This window comes from Drosophila gunungcola (genome assembly GCF_025200985.1).
Source record: "Drosophila gunungcola strain Sukarami chromosome 2R unlocalized genomic scaffold, Dgunungcola_SK_2 000020F, whole genome shotgun sequence".
NCBI classification, from domain to species: domain Eukaryota; kingdom Metazoa; phylum Arthropoda; class Insecta; order Diptera; family Drosophilidae; genus Drosophila; species Drosophila gunungcola.
Window position 1 is genome coordinate 292124 of NW_026453174.1, and position 25982 is coordinate 318105.

Sequence of the window (25982 nt, forward strand, 5' to 3'; positions counted from 1 at the left end):
CATCAAGTACATAAATATTAATTTGTTTCGTTCGCATTGTAGCTTTACATAGGTTCCATCTTGGTTGATCTGTATTCTACATATAAATATATATATATATCGGATATATACAGTGGACTCCTTAGCTGCAGGCCTACTTCCCCGCCGCCTTTTCCTCCAACTGGGCCTGAATGTGTCGGACGTTGTGTCCACCGCCGTTGGGGTTGTGCCGCTGGAAGAAGGCATTGATGGAGCTCATGGAGCGGTACTCCAGGTTGTCGCTCACATGCCAGTCCACACTGATGCTCTGGTGACGACCCACGGGATTGCGGATGCGGGTCTCGTTGTACTTCTCCAGCAGATGCAGCAGGCAGTCCTTGGTGGTGTTGGCCGCCTCCTCCAGATTGACGGTCTGGTGAGTATCCGGCAGTCCCACGGGCACATCCCTACTCATCTGGTTAATCCGGAACTTGGCACGTCGACTGCTGGCTGATTCGCTGCTGGCGCTGTTGGAGATTTGGTTGCTGGCGCTCGAAGAGATTTGATTGCTTGCGCTGTTGGACATTTGGTTGCTTGAGGAGATTTGGTTGCTGGCGCTCGAAGAGATTTGGTTCCTTGAGCTGGTGGTACTGCTGCTGGTGCTGCTACTGCTGGAGATCACCTTGGAGGAGGTGGTGCTGGTTTTTTGTACATGCTGATTGGTTATGCTCCTGGCATTGGAAGTGCTCACCGTTTGCACACGAGACTGCATCAGGGATTTGCTGGAGGAGCCATTGCCGTTGCTCAGCTTGGGTGTCTCCTCGATGGACTGCTGCAGCCTGACGGACAGCGAACTGATCTTGGTCTTGCCCTGGCCATCATCGTAGCTGCTTTGGCTTTGGCTGCTGCTGCTGGCCTGGCTGAGGAGACCTCCTTTGGGAGTGGGACGATTCCAGCTGATGCTGGAAGTGCTTTTGCTGGTCCACCTATTGCCTTCCTGGCTGATCTCGGAGGTTTTACTGGAAGTGCTGCCGGCGGGAGCCACCACGGGAGCCACCACAGGAGCCACCACAGGAGCTGGAGGATCCGGCTTACCTCCATTATTGTTGGCATCCCCCAGCTTGGTGTTGATCTCGGCCAGCATGAGCAGGTGATCGGACAGCTTGCGTATCTCGTCGGCCAGATTCACACGCTCCCCGGAGCTGCGACGCCCCAGCAGGTAGGTGGTGTCCGAGTTCCGGCGGTCGAAGGTGTGCAGGTAGCTCTTCATGCTGCGCTGCTGCTGGACACTGGACTGGCTGCCCGAGAACTCGTCGAAGTTCTCGTTGAACAGGTGCTGCGGCGTGGGCGTGGACGGACTGGAGGTGGCCACCGTCGGAAAGAGCTTCTCCCGCGACTCGTTGATGGGCGTGGCCACTGAGTGGGGACTCTCGTTGTCCGCACTGCGGCACTCATCCTCCTCCGGCGGCAGATCCTCATCCTCACCCCGTTCGTCGTCGTCCGTCAAAGTGGAAATGGTTTCGCAGGGCGAGGGCGAACAAACTGGAAGTGGAGCAAAGTCTTATAAGGATTCTCTATAATATATAGTGTGTTTTTACATAGATATTGTAAGGTTAAAGGCCAACAATTGCTTACAGACCGGGTTAGTGTACATGAAATGGTAATTTACACACAGAAATATCATGCTTATGTGTTCGGAGAGTTGTGTAAAATGGCTCTTATGAACATCAAAACGTTTAAATGGGGTAGAATCTATGACCGCTTTCTACCAAAAATAAGCTATGTTAAGCTGTTTTAAAAACGGTTGAACTAAACATTTTTTGAAAAATAATTAGATATTTTACATTTTGTACAGAAATATTTGCCGGACTTCCTAAATAAATACTTTTCATTTCTAGTTGATAAATATTGTAGAAAAATACTGTCGAAATGATAATAGTTTTGTTTTTTTTTATATTATTTGAGAAGGCTTTATAAAAAAAATGTAAAAAAACTTCCTAATTTGCCTAGATTTCTAGAACTCTTATATTTTTTTTATATTTATATTCTCCCTGAAGGACAAATCACAAATGAACATGAGACTGACTTTGGAATTTGACTGCGATCTCTGAGAATGATGGGTATTCTGAGCTGAATGTTGGGCTTACCTGGCTGGCAGACCAGAAACTGTGGCTATACGAGTATGTGTGTCGATCTAAACCTGAACTGGGGATTGGGGTTATTCGGGGGAAATGGATTTGGGTGGGGACTAGATCGGAATGAAAAGAGTTTTCGGATGGCTGGTAGTCGGTTTCTCGTCTCGAAGAAACCACAGAGAAGTATCATTGTGCTGGAGCTTGAGTTTTAAATTTTGGATATATTTCTTTTCAGTAGTTGTTTTCTTTTGTCAATGGCTGTCATTATCACAGTGTCAAAGTGGTTAATAGGGCTGGTCATCCGCTACAAGGATGCCAGGCACATGACTTAATGGCTAGGGTTACTTAAACATAAACAACAGTTCTGGCTGGCAAACTGGTCCTCCCTCGTCCGGAAAAATAAAAGGATTGATTTTATTGGAGGATTGATTTAAACACAGAAACAAAGACAGAGAAAGAGACAGAAGATAGATACAGAGAGAGAGGGAGCTAGCCAGCTTGGTCCACACATTCAAGTTAAGAACAACAATTAGTTTGACAAGTTAATCGTGTAATATACAAAGTCGATCCGGTGGCGGGATGCAGTTGGAGATGCAGTTGGAGATGCGAGGCGGCCGCCTCATTTGCCGTGGATGAGGGCGTGTCGGTCGCGCTGCCGCTGGGATCCGTACTCACCTCGGGACGAGGATAGGCTGTCCGGGCCGTGGGTCCTCCGGGGATGCGGGTAGCTCGTCTCGCTCAGCGGAGCAATCACGTTGCCCTCCACGTCGAAAACGTACGGACTGTTCGGATGCGTCTCCCAGCGCACGATGAAGTTCTTCAGGTTGTCCTTCGTGGCATCCAGCTCTTTGTTCTGCAAAGGGACAGTGATGCTTACTACTCGAAAGCTGGCAAATATATACTTATATAAAGTTCAATTCAAATGTTACACAGGCTCTTAAAATTTTAATCGCGGAATTTCTCTTATCTAGTTGGATTTATATGCAGATATTATTAGGTTCTTTTTTAAAAATAAGTCTTCCTGTTTAGGTACAAACTACCTTGAGCCTACACTCAGAAAACTAAATTGCCTTAATTTTAAAACAAAATTTCCTTTAAATTAGGAATAATTGGAATTAGGAATTAAATTTGAGCCTTCCATAAAAAAAATTAAGAAAACATGACCTAAAACCAAGTTTCGTTGGGAGTCGTTTTAGGTAATGAATTTCCTAATTTTTTTATAAAAGTCAATTATTCTTAAAATCAAAGAATATAGTTTTCTGAGTGTAACATCTCTGGGAACATGAGACCTGGTCGGTTGTTTGTTTCCCCGACAGGTCTTCCTCTTTCCCTGTCCCAATTACTCACCTCCAATTCGGCGGCGCTGCAGAGCTTGGCCAGCTCCTCGTCCTGCTGGTCCTTCTCCTGCTTGGTCTGCTCCGCCTCCACATCCACCTCCGCCTCCTCGTCGTCGTCCTCGATGGTTTCCGTGGAGTCCTCGGAGGATTCCGAGGGAGCCGTCACCGGAGACACCGACTTCAGGCGCGACTTGGACGCCGCGGAGGCGGCCTTTGTGATGGGCGTGGCTGTGGCGGCGGTGGCCGGCCGCTGCTGAAGCCATTTGTGCTTCATGCACTCGGCGGCTGTCATCCGGGTGCTGGGGAAATGGAGAAGGAAGGGGTTAGCAAGCCGTCTCTAATTAGGGGGTGAACTCGAACACCCACCCCAGGTCCTTTGCCAGCAACTTGGCTATGAAATCCAGACACTCGGGGGATATGCCATTAAAGCATTCATCCTCGAAATCGTATTTCGCAATGGTTACGTTTGACATTGTTTCAATGTCGTTCTCGCCCATGAAAGGCGACAGTCCTGAGATGCTGTTTCCAACCACAACATATCGCATTATACGGGATTGTGTGTGTGGGTTTTGGGCGGCGAAGGTGTGGGCGAGTCAATAAACATGAAATGTAAAAGCAGCGTAAGTAGAATAAATAAAACACACAAAAACCAACACTTAATTAACCAAATTAAATTCGCTCGCACTCCGTTTGGACAAAAAGGATGGGGGAGATCCAACAACCGCCCCCTTTGATTATCACATTTTTAGCTGGTACGCATTTTTAATTGGTTTTCTCGCAAGCACCTACCCCTAAGATATGAGTGCGGGTCTTGATTAAATTTCTAATTGCTCGGAGTACAACATAAATGGTTCGAAAATATTGTGTTGGCTAAAATCTAGGTATAGGTAAAATCAACATCTTTGGATATACGTTTGTAATTTGAACAGAATGTGTAAAGCTCTTGACGAGGACTTAAAAATCTAAATTTGTAATTAAATTTTTGTAATTTTAATTTAAATTTTTAAGATGTAGGCAAGACGTATTCTTTTATGCCTCCAATAAGTACCAATATTTATATAAGAAATTTCAAAATGTTATACACTAAATGGAGAAAATAAGTCAGAATTTGAATTTAAAATTATAAAGCAGATTAATATTTCAGTAATATCTGAATTGCAAAGTATAAAGAAGATTAAGTTTTTACCTCAAATAACTATTTGAAATGCTGTAGGACCAATAACCACATAGTTGCTTGGCTAGTTCTTAATTATTATATGTATATTATATTATAATATTATATTATATTTTATTATTTATATTATACTATTTTTAAAATATTTGTTAAACTTACAGCACATAGCATATAACACCGACACTCCACATATCTGTTCCATAGGATATGCAGTCAAAGTTTACAACTTCTGGCGCTACAAACTCTGGTGTGCCGAAGAGAACCTAATATCATAAAATTATTATTATTTTAAAACTGCGAATTTTTTAGGTCGTATAACCCACCCTGAGTCGTTTATCTGGATCGAATTTACGTGCTAGTCCAAAGTCAATGATCTTGATGCGATTGCCCTTCTGCGTGAGTACCAGAATGTTTTCGGGCTTCAGATCCAGATGGACTATGCCATTGCCGTGGATAAAAGCCATGGCCTCGCACACCTGGCGTATGAAGACGCGGCAGACTCTTTCGGTCAGGACGAATTCATCGTCTACCACACGATCAAATAGTTCGCCACCTTCAATGCTGTGAAAGTATAAAAAAACTCGAAATAAGAAACAAGAAAAACTTAAAGAAATTATGAGAAAACACAAAACAAATCATGCAAACCAAACACCACAGGTAGAGTTATCGCCTTTCAATTAGTCTCTCCACCTTGTTAACCAAAGTGTTTAGCTTCGTTTTTAGTTACCTTACCTGATCCACTCTAAACTAGTTATGTTATTTACAAGAGTAACGATTGATCTGCCAGAACACGAAAATCAGATAATCCATGAACATCCATCCAACCGAGTGACGGGCATCAACTAACAGCATGCCGATTGGCCTCGGAATCGGAGGGAATTATGTTCAGACACTCGACAAATGTCATCAGAGATTTTCCCCCAAACGTCGACAGCAAAACAGCAAAACACAACACAAAAGCCCTCGCATTCCTCCTCCATCAGATGCTCATGAAAAATTCCAAAAAAAAATGGGAGAAAAGCCGCAGTGAAATTAGTTTCTCTCTGTATTTTTGGTTTGTTAGTTAGTTGATGCACTTCACTCCGAAATCGAGTAAATTAAAATTGCATGTGGATATTTGTTCATTTCACGTTTGAAATGGAATATTGTTATCCTGCTGACAGAGAACTCTCGACTTCTACTAAAATTGTAGCACTATCAGAAATTAATTGGTACGACTATCCGATTTAAATCGATCTATCTAAATCATCTTCAAATTTAAAAAAATATAAAGAATAACGTTTTTTTTGTTTTAATATTTATGAAATATACAGTGGATTGAAGTGATTAATAAATCAAACTTATTAGTTTCTTTAATGTAAAAGTGTTTATTTTTTCTGTAGATAAAAACAAGACCTTGAGTTCAGCAAGCAAATAAACTTGATTTTGTTGAAAAACCAATTGAATTTAAACTGTTTATTTAATCACTATTTCCTCAAACAAATCTATTACCTACATAAGTTATTCCCCAAACGGAATTTCATTAAAAAGTGATCAACAAAAAGTTCAAATGGTAAATCCTCTCAATTAAGAAAAACCAACGAAGCTTTTATCCCGAAAGGTACAAAACAATTGCGAAATTGTTTAAATATTTATAGCGAATTTATAAGTATGCCATTTAAACCCAGTTTAAGTGCTATCAGTTTGTTTGAGTTTGGCATTTCTGTTTACATCCTTAGAGTTTTGGGTTTCGCTCGGTGGAAACCTAATAGTTTAAAGGCAGGATGCTTAAACAATTTTTGTTGCAACTTATCTTGAGGCAAGGAATTTTCTTCTTGGGAAAACATGTTGGCCGAAGTTGAACATTTTGTTATGAAAATGCCAAGAAGAACTATACCACTCAACAATTAACTTTTCTTGGGGGGAAAACGAAAAGCGCAACAAGAATAACAAGACCAGCAAGGACAACAACCCAAGTTGTCCAAACTGCAGTTTCCTTGTTTTGTTGGAAATTAATTTAAGTTGACAGAGTCTTTTCGGGGGCTTTGTTTTTGGGTCTATGAAAATTAAATTGTTTCAGGTTGCTTTTATTTCCCCAACGGGCGGCGAATGTGGGTCAAGGCCGTCGACTAATCAGTGGCCCAAAACACCTGCCTCAATCGTTTTTATGGGCCATTAGACCCTTAACCCATGTCAGCATTCATTTGTGCACAAAGAAGCTGCGAAAAACTTTCGCGAGGAAAATAAAAGATGCTGTATATTTGTATAAATGCTTGTGTGTCAAGGAGAAAACCTGTTGCTTAAGGTTTTTCTTTCAGACTTTGTGTGGGTGTATTGTGCTTGGGTGTGGCAGAAAAGTTACTAGTTTACGATAATGTGCGTACGTGTAAATCGCATTTTATGCACATTCCCACTGATTGCAAGATATTGTGTCCTTTAGCAACAATGTGGCAAACAACAAAGGGACAACAAACTTAACGAATAGTGAAATAGAGGGCTACAAATTTATTAGGGTGACCCCAATTTGGTGACCAATTTTTTTTGTTATCTGTAAAACTTAACTCAATGCTTATTATTGGTAAAGAAAAATGTGTTTAAAATTTAAACGTATCGAACATTTATCGCTTCTTAGAATACAACTTTCACACTGAATTGAAAATTTCAATTTTAATTCTTTGTAAACCTTTTATTTTATTTTAATTGTTTGTAGGCTCTAAATATTAAAACAATTTTTTTGTTTGCTTAACATCATTTTAGCTTCGGAAAGTATTTACAGTACCTAAGCTTTCTTTCTGGTTTTATAGGTTTTGGTCACCAAAAAAAGTCACCCCAACATACATATATGCATATACAAATAGATATATGGAAAAATATAGAGAGGGAATCACACCCAAGAGACATGGACAAGCAAAATCAACACATTCATTTGTATGCTTTGGCTTTGGCGCTCTTGACATCTTCCTTACAGTTCCAGGACGACGCACATCATTTTCTGATATTCGTATGCCGCGTACAATTGTATAATGAGGTGATGCTGCAATGAATTCATAATCTCCACCTCCCGCTCCACATTCCGCTTGTCCTCGCGCTTGGGAATCGGCACAAACTTGGCCGCCAGCTGCAGGCCATTCGATTTGTCCCTGCACTTGTAGACCGTCCCGAATTTGCCCCTGCACAGGGATATTTATTGATTACTTATTGATGACCGGCGGGAGTAGAGGCAGTGCGACGATCAGGACCGCAGGATACTCACCGACCCACCTCGCCCAGCACATCGTAAAGTTTATGGGCATCGACGTTGCGATTTATGGTCACATCGCGCATGGGAAACGCCGGTTCCAAAACTGCAAAATAGGAGGAAATGGTAGCTATTTAGTAGGGTCCATAAAATAGTTAAGTAGTAATGGTTTTTTAAATTAATTTATCTATAACTATTTTCTTGCTTCCCTTTTCCACTGTGGTTCTGCCTATAAATTTTTTAAAACTGTAAATTAAATAATAAACTTTTACTTTCGTAAAGGACATTTCTTTTCGTGGGTTTTTTTTATGATTTATATAATCTTGCTAAATGGAAAATAACTTTCTGTGTTTCCCTCGCCTTTTTTAAAGTTTCCAATTACATATGTATTAAAAATGTAAATAAAATTATAAACTTGTACTATCATAAAACCCATTTCTTGTTGTGGGTTTTGTTTTGTGATTCATAAAATCTTTTTAAATGGAAAGTTACATTCCTTCTTTTTCTCTTACCTTCCTAAAAGTTTCAATATTATATTATTATTAAATGTTAAAGTTTTTAACATATAGAAAACTAGAACAAGTATTAACTCATATAAGAATTCAATTCGATGCATTTGTATCGATTCTGAATTAAGCTCTTCAAATTCTTGGCTTCTTTTGCCATTTCATCAGTACGTAGTTCGAATGCACTCTGCTTATCAGCATATATGGCCATAGGTGGTCTATACGATCGGAAATGTTTCGGTCTGATTAAGACCTCAACTGTGTGATTTGATTAGATTTCCTGTTCCTGGTCAGAAATAAAGAAAAACAAGTGCTCGCCGGAGCTACACTGTGCTACATGGTTGAGAGTGTGCCCCTCCGGCAATATGGCATTTCAATCAATTGCATTGTCCAGGGCCCAGTTTGGAGTGCATTTAATATCGGCTATTATGGGCCCCGTTCCTCCAACGACTGCTCAACAACAGTTTGTGCTTGTCAAATATTCTGCAGGACATATTGCATACAAGTTTTGCTGCTGTATTCAGAAGGAAACCCTTTTCAGAATTTGATTCGTTGTTGCTCTCGTTGGCCGTTGTCTGTATGTCCACAAGTTGCCAAACACATAAAAATGACTTGATTCAATTGAATTTGTACAACGTAACGTTATGAAATGGGGGGCTCAACAACAGTGACGAGCTGGAATATTGTGACAAATATGGGTTCTCTTGTGTGCTTGTGGGCGCTGAGCTTTCCAGGGTCGGCGTGTGGTCACCAGACTGTGGTCGACATTTCATATATTTTTTTCCCATTAAGCACAAGAGTTTCAACTTGACATTCGACCACACCAATCCCCGGAGATTTGGTCGAAGGCATGGAATCGGTTGCGTTCGAAAATTTGCAATTGGTTTTATTGATAATCTGGCAAAGGTTCATGGTAGAAGTTGGGTAAGTCAGTAAGTCATTCAGTTTGATGCATTAACCCACTGAATGCAAATGGTGAATATTAATAAGATATTTGCGTATCACACGGAATATTTAAAACTCCTTCTTTTCAAAGTCAAAATAAAGTAAAAGTAAAAATAATAATAAATATCAACTCTTTTTAAAAAATATTTAAAATTTTCAACTTTCTAAAAACATTTGACTCAAAACAAATTACAAACTCGAGTTTCTATTCAACTAACAAGAATTGCGAAAGCAGCGCTTTAAGTATAAAAATAATATACAAATTTAAAGAAACACCAAAGCTAAAAATACAACATATTCCTAACTTCTATCAGCTGCACTTAACGGTGGTGTTTAAGGGGTTAAGTTGTTAGCAAGCGTCCATGAATTGATGTCATCTGCGTGGCAGCTGTCCCATTAATATGTAAATGGCGCACATAAGTATGCTACGAAAAACACGATAAATCTTTAAAATCAAAGGCGAGTCGGAGGAGCAAAGGAAAAGACTTTTCCGCGTGGGAAAGGAAGGGGAAAAGGAAGGGGAAGGGGAAGGGAGGGGCAGTGGCACAAACTTGGCAAATTCAAAGTGAAAGTTGAGCGTCTACTGTGAATAGAAATGGAGGCTGAGAGCGTTTTCTTTGCTATTTGTGTGCAGCGAGGCACTTGTATATGTGTACATACATACATATATGCAAGCATTTTCAGCGATTGCCGAGTCTTGACGCCTCCCTTTCGGGCACGCCCCCAGGCCATATCTCGCTTAAACGGTTTTTGGCGCAAATTCATGCAGCAACCGAGTGAGTGAGTGCATGTGTGAGTGCATTTGAGTGCACTCTGCCAATAATGCGCACAATTTAAGTTTCGGCAAACACGCCCAAACACTTGCATTAGAGAAGAAAATTGAAGAGCCAACGGCCCCTCAATTGAATGCAATTTTCGGTGAAAAGTTGCCAACTTCTCGGCCCCATAACTCATAATTCGAAAGAAACAAAAGTGGATTCGAAAAGATATTTCATCGCTCATAAAATTTCAACATAAGCGCAGACAGGCATACATTATGCACAAAAGCTCTCTCATGCTACCTTCAAAACTTAAAAAAATATATGCCAACAACATTTTTGCTTAAAAAGTCACAACAAAGGTTTAACATTTTTTTATTACTTTGGAATGTTGAATTTTAAAGCATAAATATTTTTAAATATCTAGTTTTTTAATTAAGTAACTCTCTACTAAATCTTTGTGCCATTTTAATTAATTCTTATTCTTTGGCAATCTAAATTTTAATTAAATATTTAAATTACAAGCTGTCTATATCTTAAATTTGTTTTTGTACAATTTCATCTGTTTATTTACTTTTTTTAAAATTAATTTAGCTAAATATAAAAGTCTTTTTTGTCTGTGCACTCATATTCATATTTACAAATGGATGTGAGTGGGCGGCAGGTAGCTCCCATTCATTTCCTGGTTCGAGCTCATGAATAAATGAATTTATATCGACTCTGCTTGGCATTTGCACTGCACCGCTTATCCGAAGGAAAAATCCCGGGGCCTTAGGAAGTAGGGAGTTAAGGGGTTGCGGGGATATGCCCATATGCTCCGGCGAGACGGTGGGAGTGGCTGCGGTGGGCGGTGGGCTGACGACCCCGGTGCACAAACCAAATGCAATCGAAATTGGACTTGAGCCGTTTGAAGTGTTTTCGTAAATCAATTTCAGTTCCATTAAGCTGCAAGATGTGCATATTATACACGATTCGTTGAAGGGAATTCGCGGGAAAAGGGGAAAAAATATTGATGTACAAGTAAACTGATTTGCACATAGATTCACCTTTGCTTTCAATGCTGTAATTCGTAATTTACTTAAAACAACCAAAATTTAAAGTTTAATTTAATAAGGGTGTCTTGAAAATAAACTTCGGACAGTATTCATGTTTAGTTAGTTTTACTTTAAAGCCACATAAGTTTTACCTCAATACTTTCGTGGTATTAATTTAATACTCATTTAATTGAGTAATTTCTCATTCACCATATTTTATAGCTATTAGACACAATGATTGACTTGAGTAAAGCTATTTGTACGATTATTCTAAGGATAACAGATGATAATTGCAATCATTGCTCTTATTTGACTACTTACTTATAATTATCCAACGGATATTAGTGCTAGTCATCCCAAATGAATTTATATCTGCTAGCTGTTTAACAGCTTTCGTCTGAAGCTCGAATTCTGTGTCAGACATCACTTATTCAGAGGCACTTTAATCGACGGCTATATCCTTTCCCTGTCTCTATCGCTTTCGCCCACTCAATGTCAATGTGTGGACTGCGTTCAAAAGTGCAACTCGTTGCAAATTCAATTCAAAAAACTTTATAAAGTTAATTTATGCACAATATCAATAAAAATGGCTGTGCTGGAGTCGCAGATACTATATTTGCACTTCCCCATTCAATAGAGTGCCGCCATTGGAGCGCCCGATGCAAATGGTGAACGATTTTTTGTGCCAACGATGGCAATTTTTTCTGATATGAAAATCAGCAAATTTTTCTTTGATTTGCCTTTGCTCCGTCGGTCGTCAAGGATCTGCCAGGATAAGCCACCCGAATCTCCACCACCCACTGCCCATTTGGGCAACTGTTGCCAGGCTTGCCTTGATTTTCAGATTAAAAAATAAAATCCAAACGGAAGGGAAAAATGTTTTCCCCCGACTTTTGCGTCCATCGATTTGAGGCTGCAATTTGTTGCTGTCATAAAAATTGTGTAATGTGCTTAATGAAATTTTTTTAATAACACAATATAAGGGTACGTGAATTTAGCAGCGGAAAACGTGTACAACAAATGCAAACTGTTGCACATCAAACGATGGATGTCAATGTGCCACACATTACATGGCCACAAAAAAAGAAAGTAAGGAAAGGGAAAAAACCACAAGCCAGACGTCGGCATTTTAATATATAAACCAAAGTTACGCAAACACGACGGTCTTGCAGGCGTTTCCTCATTGTTTATATTCGCTTTTAATAACACTTTTTTACGCGGCCACAGCAATCCGCTCAAGTATGCCAAGCATTTAATGGCAAGGCCAGACGGGAAAATGCATACATATAAGTAATATATATTATATATATACAGAAAGCCAGAACAAAAATCACAGAGAACTAACTATGCTATTTGTTAGCTATTTTTTAAATCTCTTGCTAAATTCAAAGCAAAGAGGATTTGAGTCTCACTACTATAAACTTGCCTTCCTTTGCTTTTCGTTTTCAACCAAGCAAAATAGGGAATTTACAAATTTATTTTTCATTAAAATGCAGCTTTTCTGACTTTTCCTTATTTTGATACATTTAGCAAGTTGGCAACAAAACAGTATTCCTTTTAAAATTATTAGTAAAATTTAAAGCAAATGATATACTCAGATAAGCATATGTCTGTTTGCATTTTCAGACATTGCAAATTTTAAATTATTAAAACAAAAAATTTAAAGGTAAATATTTTTATATAAATCTTTGTTAGTTTCTCTTAAGTGTTGGAAAGACAAGCTAACAACTTATTAATGAAAATTCCGCTCCCAATTATTCCACAATTTGACCTTTGTCCAAATCAGTGCTTCCTTGAATATTTTTATATTTTTTAAATGTGTTACAAGTGCTCTCCAAACTTTGATTTTATGAAGTGCCTATTTTTTTTGTTTTTAAATTCTTTTTAGATTGAAAGAGTTATTTTAAATATATATATAGTTGATGACGTTGTACAAACTGGTGGTGAAATCTGTTGCAAATGTGCATGTGCAGTTTGCCAGTAGATATTTCCCCTAGTTATTGTTGCTGCTGATGACGATGCTGCGGGATGTCTGTGCATTTTAATCAGCCTAAGTGCCAGAGAAATACCATGGATGGCATTGCTGAAAGTGTGTGGTGGTGGGTGAATTAAAAACGGCAAAAGTTTGCCTCGACTGTGACTACGGTGCCATTTCAAATTGGTTATTACAGCGACTTGCCACACACACACAACACACACACACACACACACACATTGCTTTATCAAATGGTCATGCATAAATGCAAGGGAAAATGAGATGGCTGCCAGTACTCACACTTATTGTCAGCCTGACTATAATGCCGCATCAAAAGTGAATGGCATATGTTGAGAGCTTAAGACTGTTTAAGATTTTATGGGTTATTTCGACAATATCTCTCTTGCCAAGAACTAAAAACCCAAACTTCGAAACTCTTTTGATTTAGTTATTTAAGCTTAACTTCAAACCTTAATTTAAAACTCTTAGAGCCAATGATCCTTGTCAGTCCTGATCTGATTAGACACACTGGCACACAATTTATTTCTCTCAGCCGAATGGATACGTTAGACGTGCTAAATGTTCGTCGATAATAAATGATAAATGACAAGTGAAACTTGCGGAATTAAGCCCACCTTTTTTTGTGTTTAAACAAATGCTCTTGTGGCAGCAAACAGGGGACAGATGACAGGAGACAAATCAATACCATGTATCCATTTATTCTGCATACATATATATGTATATATATTCATATTAATCCTCCAGCATATCTATATCGAATGTTTCGGCAGTATCTCAACAACGGCAATTCATCTTCATCATTTTTTTCCTGCACGCCAAGCATAAATCCGCTCCGACAAGGCCCCGTTTTTTTTTTTTATTTTGCATGTGCGGAAAGCGAGAGAAAAATGAAAATCGTTGTGGAAAAATGAAAAGTAATAATCAGTGTGGGTGTGTGTGTGTATGGAGACCTTGAGCATTTCGCCGAGAACTGACGAAGGTCCCCCCATTGCCGTAAAGCACTCTGCTCTAATGCAGTGCAATGTATTTCCACATTTTTCCCCTGCTTTTCCACAGGCAATTTCCAGTTTATGCTGCATACTTTTGCGGCACACTTTAATTGGGCAATTGCCATTCAAAATTTATGCCAAAGTCTCTGTCACTTTTGGCTCCTTCTCGTCGCCAATTTGCTTGGTGATGCAATTTTATTTTATTTCATTTCATTTTCGCTGGCTCTCACCAGCTTTGTCACAATGAAATTAGCATTAGAAATTTGTATGCATGTGTCGTACACCCTTATTTGCTTTTTTTTGTCATCCCATTACCAGTCTCATTCAATTGGAATTTTCATTTCAGCTTATTTCGTTTTAATTTAGTCATTTGCGAGGGCTAAGGACTAAGCGAGCTATTCCAAAATATTGGTCGCCTCGAACGTTATGCATACGCCATGTGTGATGATGTGGCTCTTGCATTTCTTCTAGCCAGCGCTTTGTGGCGCTTTTCCAAAGGGGTTTCCCATTTGTCCCCCACACCTTCGTGGCCATTCCCTTACGCATTCATTACGCTGGCTTTTGTGGGCACACACATAAGCTTTTCGCGCTTATAATCAACGCCGCCATTCGAGCAGCGAGTATACATATACATATGTGTGGGAACTCTTCATTCTGTTTTCGTTTTTAATCACCATAAGCTGAGCTTTAAGGCACTGCAGCAGTGCTAAATTTAAAAGTGCCTCTAAAAGGGCTGCCTCTGCGTAAAATGCCTGCTAATTGATCGATGTGAGCACAGCAATTTCAAGGCAATTCCAAAGTTCAACTAAGGGCCAAAAGGACATCGAGTGCAGACCACTGCAGGCTGCAAAGATAAACACAAGCCTGGCATTTTCCCTCTACAGCCGATGCTCTCCTCTTGTTTCCGCCATGTCATCTGAAAGGGCAATTGGGGAAATCGGGGAAATTGCTGCAGCAACAGCCGCTTCTAAATGCAAAACAATTTCAAGCCAGACTAACGATGCACACCGCACTGAACTCATTAAAACTTTCTACTCAGTCTGCAACAAAATGGCATTAAAAGAGTGCGGCGCGCGATGAAAATTCAAAACTGTTAGATTGCTAAGCCAGCTCTGCGAGTGTCTCAAATAGGAAAAGATGCCGATGTATTCGCTGGCAGCCGCAACTCAGCGTTTAATTAATTTAATGAGCGACATGAGGCCACCGCAGACACCTCGTGCCAACGCTCACACATAAACGTAAACGAATTTCTGCCCCTGTTCCGCTGGCATTTTCAATTCGCCTGCTGTTTATGGGCCACAGCTGTGGTCGAAATATTAGGTCAAACAAAGTATTATTTTTAAAAACAAATTTGTAAAAAAATTTGGCTATTTTTAAGTGAAACATTAAATCAGTTTGATATCCAAGAAATCATACGCACAAGCTTTCACAAAACTAATGCAAGTGTGGTGTTAATAATTCAAGCGTAGGGGGACATTTCCTAAGAAACGTTCATTATTCTTATTAATATAAATTTGTTAAAAAAAAAAAACAGCATATTGAGTAAAAGCAGTTGTATGTTAAATGTATAAGCCTAAAATTTTTCACATCAGGTAAAATTCAGATCGCCAAATACCTTACTTTTGTTGTTTATGTTTTATTTGTTTATTAGATTTGTAAACAAAACAAAATACACTTAAACATGTTATTTATATATCTACTAAATATTATTATTACTCATAAAACAAAGTCTATTTTTTCGTAAAATCAAGGAATTTTGTTTTCTAAGTGAAGCTATTTTCTTTGGCCCCAAAAACCTAATTAACTATTATTTTGCCCGCTGGTGTAATAATCTATGTTTCTCATTTGCGTGGCAGGTAAAAAGGAAGCCCAAAGGCATCAGCTAAACTCGTTAACGTAAACTCCTGGAAATTTTGTCAATGAACTAGCTATCCATGGCCGAACCTGATGGCGGTTAGTAAGCGACTGGCGCTCAGTTAATTATCGGCTTTCGATGGCGTCCCGTTCAAAGTGTATTAATTTATGAGTGCAAAACACAAAGGCCAGTGCCGCTGTCATTTGCAGCAGCTGGCCACCGCATTTTCCGCATGGAATTTGGAAATTGTTTGGCATTTTGGGTTAAATTCAAGAAATTTACAGTGTGCACTTCACAAATTAAATTCCTTGGCCGCAAATGCTTTAAAAACTCTGGTCAAAACAGCTGCCAAAACCAATGAATTAAGAGAAACGGGGAAAAGGCAGCCACTGTTAGAGATATCTCCATAGATATATGTTTTTGATATATATTTATCTGGCTCCGAGTGTGTGTAGGCCAATGGTCGCATAAATCAAAGGCGAAGAGCGAAGTCTGCGGCTGCTTCGAAAAAGCTAAAGCTAAAGGGGGAATAGCAAAATAGCAAATACGCCGAGCAATGCGAACACATATTTGCACTCAAATCGAATTACATTTGTTTGGGGGCATAATTGACTAACAACTGTGAATTTGCAGAGTGCACAAAGCGGCCGAAAAATTCCGCCATGCCGACCGGAAGTGGAAGTGCCGATTACAAATGTTTGGATATGTGTAGGATATGTGTAGGATATATTATATATGGGGAGGCGTGAGTGCCTGCCCATAAATAAATTGCCAGCTCTGTGAATTAGTTGCGGCATCAGCAAGATAAATCAATTAACGCGCAGCAAACAAAACAATTAATCAAGATGCAGGTTTTCAGTGCGAATCGGGTCGGGTCAAATCTGAATTGAGTGGGATCGGGAAAAACATCGAGGTAATTGAAAGGTCATCGATTCAATGACGGCCACATGGTGCATGTTCGCACGCGCTTCTGCCAACAATTTGTTAAAATTTAACGCTTTATTTACTGCCCGACTGTCTATCCTGGATTCCTCACTCATACACCGACAGAAAATCAGCAGGAATAGTTGAAGTGTTCAAATAGTTAAACATTTTCCAATATTAAGCGCGAATTGTTTAGCTAAACCTTAAATTAGCTTAACTATTTGAGCATTTTAACTAACTACATTTGATTGCAAATCTTTTCGTATATGTCTTATTGATTTTTAGCAAATAAGTACATAATTTTTTGTTGTGTATCCTGTTTTTTCACATCCACAATGTGCTGACACGTAGAGCGGCAAAGGCAATGGACCTGCTCCTGCACAATGTATCTGTATCTGCACTTGTATCTGTGTCCTGCCTGAGCGACAGTTTGACATCTCTAAATAAAGTTTGCACTTGCAAGCTACGTGGGCACAACCAACACACACTCACTTACACCCCCACAGGCACTCATACACATTTGCAGGGGGAAATTCAGGGAAAGATAGACACCCACAGTGGCACGTTTGACAATTTAATGGTGTTGAGGTTATTTATACAATACGCTCGCTGCAAGTGCTCAAATATTCAGTGACCAGTAAGCCAATGACGTGTTCGCCAGTCGGTTTAAGTACCAGTTTGATGGCTTTAACAAGTCAGTTTAAGTGAGAGCCGAACAAGTAGATTAAAGACTCGAGATTCATCCTATTGGAATTTTAAGAAATTCACCATAGTTTCCTGTGAATTCATCAAAAATTAACCATTTACAAAAGATTTTACACATTTCGATTTCTTTAATTTTATTAGGAACAATACTTTAGACGAAGACAAACAAGACAAATGGGGTATTTTAGTCAGTCTATAAAAATGACTTTTTAGATAAGATAACTGCCTTAAAATACAAGTGACAAAGACCTTATCAAAACAAAGAACAGCTTTTTTTTCCACACCATAATATACATTGCAATGCCATATAACCATTATTAGTATTGTAAAAATAAAAAAAATAAATATAACCTTAATAATTAAGTATTAGGAAATCTTGAAAATTCCACTGACTTTAAGCTACAAGTTAGATCTGGGTCATCAATTAAAGTCGGTTTGGGACTCCAAGCTCATTCAGAAATTATCCCAGCAAATGGCTGAGCCAAGTTGCAAAAGCATTTCAGTCATTCCGCAAAGGATGTCGATTGACAAGACAGTTTCCGACTGGCAACAGGATCCAAAGTGCCTCGTCAGTTAGTGGAAATGTCGACAGCTAGAGATACTCGCACTTGCAGCAGACGTATCTCACTTGCAGCTAACCAACGCATTACTCTTGGTCGTTACAGTTTATGGGCTTTAATTTAATTTCAGCCGGAATGCGAGAAGCGCTCTGAATTAACGAGCTGTTTGGCCACATAAAGGCGATTACGCGAATTCTGGTTGCGATTGGGGGAAATACCCCGCGAAATATGGCCTTTTAAATGCCAGTAGCTGGTCAAGAATTAAATATCGCAATAATCCTGTGCAATGAAAACATTGACACATGAAAACTAAAGAGCATACGCATTAAAATGATGACCAGCATTTGATTAGCTTAGCTAACGATGACGAGTTGACTATATAATGAATGTCCTAGTGCAATTTAGTTGCGCCCCATAAATCAGCAACATGGGAAATTACAACACGAGTACGGTGTTGACTACGTGGAATGCAAATGAAATGACCTGCATGCCAGGCAAAGGCGGAATGCAAGGCTGCTAATAAATAAAAACATACGAGTTTCGGGCTACGAGCGAGCATTTACATAATTTTGATTATTTTCGCTGGATGTGAGCAGTGTCCTTAGCCCGAATAACATTTGCAGTTGGCAGTTGGGCGGCATTTGTTGTTGGGGTTGTTGTTCTCGATTGTGGTTCTGGCTGAAACTGTTTGGCATTATGGAAATTTCCGTTTGTCATTTTGGGGCGCGAAGTGTCTACATGCAAATTGAGTTGCAGCAAGCAGAATCGCCCTCTTCACTCCACCAGTCGACAGTTGTTTGTTGTTTGTTTAGTTTTGCATTTGGAAAATGCATTCTTAGCAGGGCTTCCTGGCTGCCTCTCTGCCAATACATTAAATGGCAATTTTAATTTGTTTAGCATGCGGCATTGCCGGTCTTGCATCTGCACCACATGGCGTATGCGTTATAATCACACAAACTCGAACATCCCATACATACCTACATATATGCACAGGGGCGTTCCCTGTTTGCATTTTTAATACTGTCATTCCACCTGCAGCTGTGGCCCAGACAAACTGCCGGAGATACTTTGGCATTAAAAATTGAAACAACATTGCAGGCAAACGGCGGCAGCAAAAATGGATTTCGGACATTGCTTCCAAACACAGCACATTTTCAGCAGCTCCGTTTTATGCGATTTTCACAATTGTTTCTCCCAGTTGGAATATATATACCTTGTTATTCTATAAATTGTTATAATCCCCAGATATATGCAAATTAAATGTCTTTTAATTTGGCTTCGCCCAGACGGGTTAATAAATATTCCTTTTGGTCGGAGGCAAACATAAATTCTGAAATTTTGGTTACAGGCCAAAAGCACACGAAACATAACATACGACAAAGTATATATGTATAGGATATAGTTGAGGCACAGCCAAATATTGGGCTGCAGAAATCAGGAAACGTGAAATATTTACATAATTACTTGACAACCAGATAAACGATCAAGCTCTGTCCAAATCTCATTGAAAACCCCTAACGTACAGAGTAGAGTACACAGACCCCAGCGATGAGGCAGAGTCGTGGAATTCGCAACGTCAACTGAAGTGAATATCAACGAACGACCTTCAACATGAAATGCGACGTAAAATAAATTTATCTCAATTATATATAAGCAACTAGATCTATATATACGGTCGACTCGGGCGAAAATCGGACGAGTAACTTTCAGGACGGCCAGTGAGAGATTCTTTCGCGCCTGACTGTTTGCTTTACATTCACCTTGGCAGCGCAGTACGAAAAATCCAAAGCGAGATACAAATTTATTTTTGAATATTTTTTTTCGGTTACCAGTGGCGTAAAAAAGAAATGAAAAATGTTTCCCACCACCGAGATTGCTCAGTAAAATGAACGTACGAGATAAAAAAGTGTCTTACCGATTGTGTTCTTCCCTTTTATTTAAATTATTTAATGATTAATTTAAGTATTTGTTCAAAATAAGACTTTTAAAAAAGAAATATATAATTATACTTTTTATTTAACCATTAATATTAATACCTTTAATACGTTATATTCCTTGATAAAAATGTTTATAGAGTTTTCTTATAAAATATTTAAATTTAAATACATTTTGTATCGTCTATAAATCTTTACTGTATGCTGCTAAAATCGTCTTTATAAAGAAAAATGTATATTTCGTTCATCTAATGACGCCACAATCAGGCGCTGGCCAGCATTTTTATGCAGATTTCTTGTTTAAATATTTACACAATATCGGCGTGCTTTCTCTGGCTCCCGAGCAAACAATAAAAGCTGAAAAATGTATAAAAACGAACTACATTTAAAATATAATAGGACATGCTGCATGTTGTTTGATTTATTTGACTAGAGTTTGTGTAAACAAAAACTGAAAAAAAATTACTAAAATATCTTTATTAAAAATCCACGTGTTTGGTTTTCCCTGCGGTTTGGCAATTTCCGCTGTAAATGCTTTCATTTCCTTCCCGATTAAAGTGACTTTTTTTTCGAAAGATTTCCCTTAATTGCCCAGACCAACTGGGGAAAGGAAATTGAGAAATCAGCTTATGCGCCATTAGCACATACATAATTCAGCTGAGACAAACACAGGATTCACCTGCCCCGACAGGAATGGGTGCGAATTGGCCGTGAAAAAAAGTTGGCCAATCGGTCAGGTTGCCACCTTTGCCGCAGGCAGACAAGTATTTCCGTTTGTTGTTATTTGCCAATTTGGGAAAACTGCCTGGCGTAACCCTTTTTTCTTCCATTGCCCACACTGTGGATTGGATGGCACTAAATCAGGAGGACTCTGTGGGGGCTTTTCCTACTGCCGCCTCGTGTTACGCGTTCTTTTTTCGTTCTGGTCTCTTTTCATTTTTGAAATTGCCCGACGCTCGACATTTTTCACTGCTACGAGAATTTTCCCCTTAGCCATTTCCTGCCGGTCCAACTACTTGACACTTCCTTTTTCCCTTCGGAGGTTTAGCGTTTTCGACTTTCCATTGTCTTCGGCTGCCTAAGCCACAGTAGATACTGTTACCACAGTTTTTCCAACGCTCAGTGGGTTTGACATTTATCCTTCATCGTCTGCGCTTCCCTTTGGCTTTCATTTCAGCTTTAATGCGGATGGCAAAAAAAAAAAAATACTATATATATATATATATTTGGCCCCTCTTTTGTTTTATGCGTGAAATTTATTGTTTCTGACAATGGAAACGGCGTCGCAAATGTTTCCTGATCACAGTGCGCCTTATCTGGGCCCCCCTTTTTTTTTTGGGCACGCCTCCACTTTTCCGCTTTTGCAACAGTCATGGCCGTATTTTATTGAAATTCATGTATTTTTAAAAGCCCACTGCCCCTGGGATGCGGCTCTAAATCGTTTAAGCATTTGTTTCCACCATTCACAGCTTGATTTCGCCAGATCCATTCTGCAATTGTGTTCGGCTTGGTTTTTTATCTGTGCATAAAAGTTAATGTTTTGCATCGGCATCAGTATCATGGGCCGAAAATGTTTATTGTTTTGGCCCTTTATTAAAGCGTAGTTAACTGCTGATAACTTGAATGGCCAAAAAAAGGAAAAAGAAACGAGGGATCGAAAACAGCTGCTAAGCCATAGATTTGTGTTGATTTGATTTGTCTATTTGCAGTTTGGCTTATGGGCGATTCACGAGAAAAGGCAATCGAAAGAGTTATCAGTGTAATCTCTGTCGAGGAATATACAATAATTACACTTATCATTTTGACACATTTACCAGGTCCCCATATTGTAAATGAATACAATATATATCTATAGATAACCGTTGACAACGATCCTTATCACCGGTGATACACAACACGTATACGCAGCGTTAACTGCCATATTCCCGCTAATCGAACCCTTATCGGGGTTTTTTGGACTTGCCAGCAATTTGTAGACTTACCACCTTCCGGCTCTGAGTCATCTATATAGATCATATTGCTGCGTCGCTTGCCGCTGATATTCCGCAAACGTTGACCCGTTGTGCAGCTGCTGGTTTTACCAAATTTTCCACTATATTTTCTTTACACTTATTCTTTGACGCTTGCTGTTTATTTGCTTTTTTTTCCACAATACTTAATGGCATCTATAATTATTCATCACTTAACATTTTGCGTGCTAACTTCACTTCACTTATTGCATGGGATTTCGAAAATATTTGGTTTTGCGCACTTAAAAAATGGCACAAAAGAACGATTCTTTATTTATAGCTGGTCGGTCGCGCACCACGTTGCGTATGCTTGATATTAGCGCAAAATTCGTTCGCCAGCGCCACTATTCAGCTATTGTGTCATCGCGAGCGAGCGTTTTGCCTCAAACTGTTTTGGCCTGGCCGAACATTATTTGATTTGAGCTGTTTTTGCTGCTGCTGTATCTGCTGTTTTTGCCTTTTGCCAATATGGCGTATGTGTGTTCCTTTGTGGTTATAAATGTGTTTTCGGCTGATAACTGCGGCACTGAGAGAAATGGTCGATCGACTCTCTCTTGTATACGTATCTATAAATAAACAAACACAGGCACAAATACAAATGTACGGGGGCAAACCTCAACTGCATATATACACTCCTATTTGTATTGGCGTTTGTCTGTTTCGTTTCGTATAAAAATAAATTGCAGAGCAATTTGTATGCTCCGCTCTTTTTCAGCTTGTCGCTCATTTTGCGGCTTGTTTTTGTACGCGAATGAAAATTATTTTCCCTGCTGTCGTTTAGCACATTTTCTACAGTTTTCCGATTTTCTTTTTGGCAACAGAACAGCCAAATGTGACATTGTGTGTGTGCTGTTTTATTTGCAGATCTGTCGGTGCTATATGGACTTGTATATGGATGCTTCCTATTCCCAGTTTGTCACTTTTTCGCAACTTGTTGCCGTTTTGAGCCCCTATGGTTTTGTTTTGGTCGGAAAAAGTCTTGGGAATATTCATATTAATAAAATAATCATATAATTACAAGTTTAGGGTATAACAAAATAAGTATGATTTTACCAAGATAACAAAAATTATTTATGCCTGGCTGGGAAGTACTATAAATAAAGGCCTGTTAAAATTTAATGTGCTTTATCAAGTGTAATGATTTTTATTAGGCACAAGTCATTATCTTGAATTGTAAAACATTCCGAAATGCTGAGTTCGAATCTAAAACTGAAAATTATTTCCCTTCTCTGTGTCTTTATAAATTGGCTCTATAGCCAGCTAAAAATCACAAATTAGTCGGCATTCCATAATCTCTGGCATTTCTTAATCTTACAAAATCTCTCGTTAAACATTCCCGAAACAAGTGCATAAATTCCCATTATATGTACAACAAGTGTGAACTATAAATAATGGCAAAGCGGGCAATTATCTAGCCTCGTTATTAAATTACGCTAGTCTATATTTATATGGGTTACCGGTACGTGGACCCCGTTTCCCCGTAGCCGTAGACTCTAGCCGTATCTTATCAAACGGAAGAAGGCCTAATGACCGGACGCGACGGCAGCGACGTTGAGGGAATTAAAGGCCATGCGTCATGGTCACACATGAAGTCAAACATAAATATACGAGGAGAGCGCCTAAACTGTGGCATATACAGTCCCGAATTCGACCACAATGGAGTAATTAACATTATTAAAAACATTTATTAAAATTTATTAACATTATTTTTAGCTGTGTGTTTCCTAGGCTGGCTGTCTGTCTAATTGGTGTGTGTTTGGAGTGAGAGTGGGGAAACTTAAATCCCTTTAAGAGCGCCGCCAGTGGTCTGTTGTCCGCCTGCCTTATAAACAATAACAACGGCTGAGCCGCAAGCGAACAAACCGAAGCCTTGGCCATAAAATTACGTATACGCCCGGCTGGCAGCTGCAGCCATAGAACTTCCCACTTTCCGCGTCCCAATTTCCCAGCGCCATATCCACTCCACTCCAATCCACTCCACTCCACTCCGCCGCCGATTCGGCCAGTCGCCTTGGCCAACAGCAAAAGCAAAAACAAAGGCAAATAAACAAAACGGCTGCCAGGTCGAGCCACTTGATGCGAACGTGCCCAGACAACGGTGTGTGGCTGGAAACGTGTGGTCGGAACCCATCCTCATCCCACCTGCACCATCACCATCACCATCTCCATGACCACTCCTGGCTTTTAAGTTTTCGGCCAGAGACCAGGGCAACAGACTGGCTACCGAACTAAGCTGCGTTTTGATTTGCACACGGCCAAGTGACCAAGGGCCGTTGGCTTAAAATTGGTTTGGGCCAGGAGATCTCACGGCTTTTACCGCACGGACTTCCGCCTTTGGCTGCGCTTTGAATAATGCAAATCCCTTAAATGCGCTAAACGCAGCTGGCTGTTTTTTTTGCTTCGATTGAAAATTGGGATGGCGGCACGTTTTGTTTTAGATACTGCTCTACCTTGGGGTTCAGCTACTATCGCTTGAAATCAACAAATCTCTTTTTGCCATAAGAAATTTTTAAAAACACTTTATCTTATCTTAAAATTACTTGTCGATAATATATCTTTATATCAATCTGTTATTTTAATCTGGATATTTAAATAATGCTTCAAAGTTAAGTGTTTAATTCAGTGAAATTTTCATTTTAGAAATGAACTACCTTTTAAATAATATGTTTAATTCTTTAAATTCAATTTTTGTATTTTTTAATGAATACATGACTTACTTAAATAAACTTAAAAAACTTTTGACTTTCTGTCGTACCGAAACGCTTTTCAATTTTAAAAAACTTATGTGTACCCAGAAAGCAATGTAAATTTGATTGGTAAAACTTTAATTTAAATTGTATAATAAATTAATCTCAGGCAAGCGCAACGAAAGTTCTTCACACGATAACAAAAACTTTTCACTACAGTTTAGTTGATTTGTTGTTTTGTTGTTTTGCATGTCGTTGTCACTGCAGTTTATGTTGCTCCCTTTTGTTATTGTTTTTGTGTTAGTTGTTGGTTTTTGCTCAGATTTCGCACCTTGCCGGCCAGTTTAAAAGGCCAACGCTATTGGGGAGTGATGTTATTACACCCTCGCAACTTCTGTCGGTTGTTTTGGGGGCGCACCAAATTGTTTAGTTGCCCCCATGCAAATATATATTTTTGTGCATTTTTGCCATGGGCTTTTTCACCTCCTATTTTCGCCAATAAACTTTTCACCTTTTCACAAATGTTTACATATCAATGCGAATCTCCTTTTCGTGTGATGCTTAGGAAAAAGGGTTTAATTCAGCCACTCGACACACGGCTCGTCGTCACTTCTCGCGCTCATTGCATGCGCAACTGTTTCGGTATGTTCAAAATTTTTCTCAACTTCAGTCTCGTTTTTGGGGGAATATTTTGGCTCTAGGCAACGCCTCGTTGCGCTATTTTCGTGCTTTTTTGTTCCCGTTCGTTTCGAAATCAGTTTTCCCCCGATTTTCGTCGAGTTTTCCGCGGCGCAACATGAAGTCAATGTGTTTACCTCGCTAAACTTCTTTGCGTGCTAATAATAAACCAGCAAACAACAAACAGCAACAGCCGACAATCGGACTTCGGCAACTGCAACAACGCAGCATTGGTCCATTAGCCCCGTTTTTCATTTTCCATTTTCCGTCAGTGGGAGGAGTAGGGTGGTGGTGTGCATTTACCCTAGAAATTACGTGCGGAGAAACAGCAAACTGGATTGGCTCAAAAAATGTAACTACAAAAGGATTTTGGATTTTAACGTTAATGAATATTAAATATAATTGCGAAATATTTGTTATCCATTTCAATCTTAACCATGGCCATTAAATAATCTTATAATGATAATGTCATTATTATCTTATTCGAATCAGTTCACGGTTCAGAAATGATGATAATCAGAAAAGATAAAATTTTATGGTGTACCGACATGCAAAATGTTAACTTACCAAAATATATAAAA

At 39.3% G+C, this 25982-nt stretch overlaps 1 protein-coding gene across 1 annotated transcript; it reads right to left on the reverse strand.

Moving 5' to 3' along the window:
- Positions 1 to 19: 19 nt before the first annotated feature.
- On the reverse strand, positions 20 to 22909 carry LOC128256408 (SNF-related serine/threonine-protein kinase). Its single transcript, XM_052986742.1, has 9 exons — positions 22010 to 22909; positions 7837 to 7927; positions 7550 to 7753; positions 4928 to 5165; positions 4764 to 4867; positions 3797 to 3949; positions 3441 to 3729; positions 2769 to 2946; positions 20 to 1500 (listed from the first exon to the last, which is right to left on the reverse strand). Exons 1-9 carry the CDS (start codon positions 22041 to 22043, stop codon positions 134 to 136), a joined length of 2658 nt encoding a protein of 885 aa, XP_052842702.1. The 5' UTR covers positions 22044 to 22909; the 3' UTR covers positions 20 to 133.
- Between the last annotated feature and the right edge of the window lie 3073 nt (positions 22910 to 25982).

Bases quoted from the DNA above. Each gene is read 5' to 3' on its own strand.
- LOC128256408 (XM_052986742.1), bottom strand. From the start codon at position 22,043: ATGATCTATATAGATGACTCAGAGCCGGAAGGTG. The intron at 5,166-7,549 runs GTAAGGAAGATG...ATACTTTCACAG, and splicing joins ATGTGCGTCGTCCTGGAACT to CATTGAAGGTGGCGAACTAT. The intron at 3,950-4,763 runs GTAAGTTTAACA...GGTTGGAAACAG, and splicing joins GGTGTTATATGCTATGTGCT to CATCTCAGGACTGTCGCCTT.